The sequence below is a fragment of the Glycine soja genome, chromosome 15 (genome assembly GCF_004193775.1).
Source record: "Glycine soja cultivar W05 chromosome 15, ASM419377v2, whole genome shotgun sequence".
Taxonomy (NCBI): domain Eukaryota; kingdom Viridiplantae; phylum Streptophyta; class Magnoliopsida; order Fabales; family Fabaceae; genus Glycine; species Glycine soja.
Genome location: NC_041016.1, coordinates 22290968 through 22296982, shown reverse-complemented (window position 1 = coordinate 22296982; position 6015 = coordinate 22290968). Strand labels below are relative to the sequence as shown.

General features: G+C 32.6%; 1 protein-coding gene across 1 annotated transcript; it reads right to left on the bottom strand.

Annotated features, from left to right (window-relative positions):
• Positions 1–884: 884 nt before the first annotated feature.
• LOC114385959 (peptidyl-prolyl cis-trans isomerase FKBP20-1-like) lies at positions 885–5763 on the bottom strand. The gene is made up of 5 exons (XM_028345984.1): positions 5623–5763; positions 2984–3031; positions 2811–2890; positions 1225–1317; positions 885–1036 (listed from the first exon to the last, which is right to left on the bottom strand). The coding sequence occupies exons 1-5, from the start codon at positions 5761–5763 to the stop codon at positions 886–888; spliced, it is 513 nt and encodes a 170-aa protein (XP_028201785.1). The 3' UTR covers position 885.
• Between the last annotated feature and the right edge of the window lie 252 nt (positions 5764–6015).

Below are 6015 nucleotides of genomic sequence, written 5' to 3'. Positions count from 1 at the left end.
AGAAATTTATATAAAAAAATTGATATAATTTGAAGGATTTTATAGGATATAAGATTATGGTTGGAACTGAAAATTTTGAGAATTTTCTATTTTATATGAAATTTGATGCTTTGAATAATGAGTTTTGAGTAGAAGATGATTTAAAACAATTTAACTGATTTAATTTGAGAAGATTTTAAGTAAAAAATGAGAATTTGATGGTCTTAGGTATAAAAAAAAATAGTAGCAGGACAAAATTTGCTTAATTTAAAAAATAAAGGGACTTAATCGACTTGAAAAAACTTGAGGGACCAAAATCACACAGTCCAAAGTACAAGTGCCATTAAGCATAATAGTCTTACCAGCATGACCTAAAACGGGAATTTTAGTGGAACTCTTGATCTGAGAAACAAGTTTGTTGCTGCCTCTTGGAATCACCAGATCGATTACATCATCCAGCTGAAATTTAAATAGAAAGATGCCAATGCTTAAGGTGAATAGGGTTATGAAATTGAAATTAAGCTCCAATGATTAGTTCACCTTAAGTAGCTTAGGGATTTCTTCCCTTGAGGTCACAAGTCCTATAAGTTTTCCACCAACAGAATCTGGTATGGCCTGAGTAATTACCTGCATCTCAGAGATACAAAATCAACCCCATAAATATTTTATTAATGGCGACTTTGAAACATAATAAAATTGAAAAAAGAAATAGTTCACAAATTAATTTATTTGAAACCAAACTTTGTGCAAAATTGCATTTGACCGCCTAGCTTCTTTGCCACCTTTCAAGAGAAGTCCATTCCCACTTTGGATTGCCAGTGAAGCTATCTGTTAAGATGATAAGAAGCTACCACTTAAAATGTAGATACAGATAACCATGATATGATGTAGACATTTGATAACTTCCTACTTTGCTTTACCTTTACCCTTTCCTTGACCTTTTTCGGCTTCTAACTTGGCTTGCACACGTGCGGCAGCCGCTGCTTTTGCTTCTAATCTCTTCTTTTTCTTCTCCTCTTTGGCAGTAGCAGCTAGCTCTCTCTGCTTCTTCAGTTCACTTTTTTTCATGACAAGACATTATATATATATATATATATATATATATATATATATATATATTATTGCTTTCCAATAAAAAAAGAGACATCCAAAGCAACACGAAATTATGGCATTCCACTTCCAACTTTAGTTTAGGACAGGTGCAGAAGCACTTAAATTTGGTAAAATATTAAATCTGTTACTTACTCAAGCCTAGCCCTCTCCTTTGAAACACTTCCCAAACTGGAGCCCTTCCTTGGCTGACAGGCAACTAGCTCAACTTCAAAAACAAGTGTTGCACTGCAAGGGAATTGAAAATTTATAAATTTGCAGTCATTAGTATATGCAAGCTTGTGAGATGAAAAGAAACTAGAATAGGAAACAAAGCAGCATTAAGGTATTACAACATGACTTCATCTAATTATTCTATAAAGACCAGAATGGTGCTATAAAGCCTCTCACTATAATTAGAACACCAGTAGAATTTGTATCCCAGGCTAATTTCATGACATGATAGTATGATTGAAAATAATTAGAACACCAGTAGAATTTGTATCCCAGGCTGATTTTATGACATGATAGTATGATTGAAAATAATTAGAACACCAGTAAAATTTGTAGACAAAGGATCAAGCTGATGTTTTGATGATGCCAAAGGGTAACATGCGTTTCAAAGCTTTATTCAAGACAAAGAAATTAAAGATATTCAAGATGGATGATCAAGACAGTCTCTAGAGTCTTAGAAAGGGTATATTAAATAGGAAGGGAATTCCAATTGAGGTAGCAAAAGGTTTGGCCAAGAAATTTAAGTTAAAAAGTCTTTTACAAGAAATTTACTCTCTGGTAATCGATTACCAGAGGATGTAATCGATTACCAGTGGCCAAAACTGATTTACAACAGCTATTAAAATTTGAATTCAAAATTTGCATTGTGTAATCGATTACACATATATGGTAATCGATTACCAGCAGTTTCTGAACGTTTTAATTCAAATTTTAAAGCTTGTAATCGATTACACATATACTGTAATCGATTACCAGAGGAGATTTTCAGAAAATATTCTCAACAGTCACATCTTTTTATGTGGTTCTTGAATGGCTATCAAAGGCCTATATATATGTGACTTGAGACACGAATTTGCTAAGAGTTTTTCAGAACAAAAAGGTCTTATCCTCTTAAAAAGCAAAATCATTTTATCCTCTTATAAATTCCTTGGCCAAAACACTTGTGATTCAATAAGGAATTATTTGAGTGCTCAAATTGTTCAATCTATCTCTTTCAAGAGAGATTTCTTCTTCTCTTCTTCTTTATTTTGAAAAGGGATTAAGAGACCGAAGGTCTCTTGTTGTGAAAGAATTCTAAACACAAAGGAAGGATTGTCCTTGTGTGTTTAGAACTTGTAAAAGGAATTTACAAGATAGTGGAACTCTCAAGCGGGTTGCTTGGGGACTGGACGTAGGCACAAGGGTGTGGCCGAACCAGTATAAATCTGAGTTTGCACTTTCTCTTCCCTTAAACTCCTTTATTTATTATTGTTTTATATTCATGTTCAAATTGTTCTATTTGAATTAATATTTAAGAAATTCATTATTAAGGGAATTTATAACTTGAATAGAAAGTTAAATAGAATTTTTTAATTGGGGAAATAATTTGTAATATCTTAATTCAACCCCCCCTTCTTAAGATATCTAAGGCCACTTGTCCAACAAAATTTGTATCCCAGGTTGATATTTGAACTTTTTTGTTTCATAATTATGTTTCCAAACAAATATCAATGGCATGAGAACAGTACTCCGGAAAAATATCTGGAGGAGATCCTGCACTACCATATGCATATTCTGGCTTGCAAGTTATTTTTGCAACTTCTCCAACCTAGGAAAATTAGCAGATAAGTATGAGATAAAATTAAAAACCCTTATTCAAATATAGTTTCATCAAAAGTTTGCTTTGTTACTATTGTTAGACCTTCACGATTTTCACTGCAATTTCCCAAGCCTTTGTTACTATTCTGGCCTGCAAGTTATTTTTTTCATACTTTTAACTTCATTTCTGTCCCTTTTTCTTGTTTCAACAAATAGTCATTCTATTCTTCCTATCAACCCACAATTAACAAACTTGCATACACTTTTATATTCCCTTCATTTACTGATGAAACAATTGCTTCTTCTTAAGATATTTAATCTAAACAAATTTACAAAGGAACATCACTCATCTCATGTACTTTTGGTATAGTTTCTTTCCAAATTCTTTGCTTTGTGGTTTGTGTGTATCTTCCTCCTTCCGACAACTTGACTATTTATTTCTTTATTCAGAAGCACATATTTATTCATATGAAAAACAATCCTTCTCAAATGCTTTATTGCAACCCAGTATTTCTAGAGCCTGGATGAGATAACCTTTCACTTAGGCTGTCTTTCAATTTTATTTTCAAAATGCAAATAAATAACAAAGTGTGGCCTGTTGTTTCTATTTTTTTTTAAGAACACTTGTTCTGGAAATAATTTTCAATACTTAAATAGGTTTTGGATGAAAAATTGATTGTTGAGTAGTGTGGAATTGTTCTAGAGAACAGTTTTTAAAATCAAAAAGTGAGAAGGGAATCAAAATGGTCTTTTCCTTCACATTCTGTGTCTTCATTCAGGTTATTACTCGGGTATTTAGGCTGACAAAGGTGTTGGTCAAGTTGTGAATATGGTTATATTCAGTATTATATTGTGAATTCCCAATTCCTTTGGCTGGTTAATGTTTTGAGTTAGTGGTGGATGCAGTTCTAAGAGGGCTTCTAACATGCGCATTAGTTATCCATGGAGCACATTAACCATGTCTATCGTCTAGTGCTTTTTATGTCTTTTCCTTTTATTCACTTTCTTCTTGATACTGTTTCCAGTATAAACTTAGCAACAATGTCTTTAGTCCTTGTGTAGGATAAAGAAAATTACTGTATATTCAATTAATTGGTTGAGGCATATATATTGCATACCACTATTAATGCATGTACATTTCTTTCAATTAAAGGGTGAAAGTTCTTCCAATTTGTTTGTGTGTGAAATGGAAAGTAGATGTGAGAGTGACTATGAGTCTATGAGTATGAGGTCTTTCTGAGTCTCACTCTATCACAAAACAAAAGGCTCAAATTAGATATTTTAGGCACTCAACTTTTTATAGGTTGATACTTCAAACAGCAGCAAACAAGTAATCCAAATTATGCTTGATATAAAAAGAGCCAGGAGAGATAAAAGAGGGAAGTTCAAAGGGGTTAAGATTAGCAGAATTTAATGATGTCATTCTGCAGTTGTCAGTCATGATAGTTTTCTTGTTTTTTCTTTTACTGCAGAGTATTTTGTGTTAGTGCTTTCTATTTTGAAGTAAAAAAAATGGACAAGTAACCCTTCTATTAAAAAAAGGTTAAAAATATTAGACACAAGATGTAATTGAAGGGATCCAAATTGGTCATAAGGCAGTTTGGGAAGGGAAAGACAGCTATGAAGAAAAATCCAAGACAGAGAGATATAAGAGGACATGTTTTTGGTCTCCAATACAAGAACTGGAACTTTAGCTTATGTGTTGTTAGTTTTTTGGGACAAAATGGGACTGATGATTTCTGTTATTCTTTACTTTGTGTCTGAGGATAGATTGGAATTACAATTAATTTATTAGGTTCTTTATTTGTTTTGCTCTTGCTTTCTCACTTCACAAGATGTTCTATTCTGAGTAAGCTAGCTACTACTACATTTTTATTCCATGTATGTGTAAACTGTATATACCATTTCAAAGCTAATTTCCTATACTTTTGAAAAAACATATCAATGTCATATCATAACTACTTATGCCAAACTAGATAGATCAATTTATTTGCAAGACTACTTAGTATACTAATGTGTGTAACAGACAAATTTCATGTACAAATATTTGACTTATGCCAAACTAGATAGATCAATTTATCTGCAAAATATTTCATTGACTTTTTTCTTCCACTGAATTTTTAGGTGACCAGTACTATTCTTCCACAGATTTTTTTCTCATTAGTGATTCATACACTGATAAATTGGTTGTGATTGATATAAGCCAGCCTCTATTTTTTGTATCAGGTGATGATCATTTCTCCAATATCAATGATGTATATATTTTAATTTGTGTATACTTGAGAGAGTGTGTCTAAGTATAAATGTATATATTTTAATTCTTAATCCCATGTAGCAGTGTGGAGTGACTGACCCCGAAATGATATTGCAGGATAGTAGGATGACTGCTGTTTTAATTTTTAATTCCATTGCTATTTGAACTGCTATGTGGCAATTAAATAAATGTGATTCCATTGCAGCATTGTCATGTGAGAGTGTTATGTAAGGGGTGGTATCTGTGGTAGAGATGGATCCAATTGTAAGGTTGCTGCTAGTAATTTGAGTCTTGCTTCTGATGTAGTCTGCAAGTCATTCATGGTTGTTGTCCTATATGAAAAAATAGTTCAACCTTCATCCAATGAAGCCATAGAAATCCAACCACTAATTAGGCTGAATGGAGCCAAAATGAGCTTAATTCATATCACACCAACATAGTAGAAAATTATATGGTTGGCCATTACCCTTCACTAACTTACCAGTAACCAATTCAAGTAGAATGACACCAAAGCCATAGACATCTTCCTTAAAGATATGTAATGCACTGGCATGAATAGGACTGCCAAAAAGGGAACCTCTTTGATCATCCATACCCATAACACCATATTCACTTATACATGGCTCCATATTCTTGTTACTGCATGTTACTACATCAGTACATATCTAAAAGTAGATACCTTTTACATACCTTTTAACTACCTTAGGTTCCTTAGGATCCTTTTAACTTCGTTTTAGATACCTTTTAATTGCCTTAGGTAACTTAATTAAAAAATTGATATCTTCCTTTTAACCAAGATGTTATTTCTAATAATCAAAAGCGATCTACAAATCCATGATTTGTACCAACTCAAGGAAATCATTGTCATAACTGCAAATAAA

Bases quoted from the DNA above. Each gene is read 5' to 3' on its own strand.
- LOC114385959 (XM_028345984.1), bottom strand. From the start codon at position 5,763: ATGGAGCCATGTATAAGTGAATATGGTGTTATGGGTATGGATGATCAA. The intron at 3,032-5,622 runs GTTACTGGTAAG...AATAACTTGCAG, and splicing joins GTGTCATTCTACTTGAATTG to GCCAGAATAGTAACAAAGGC. The intron at 2,891-2,983 runs GTCTAACAATAG...TAATTTTCCTAG, and splicing joins TTGCAGTGAAAATCGTGAAG to GTTGGAGAAGTTGCAAAAAT.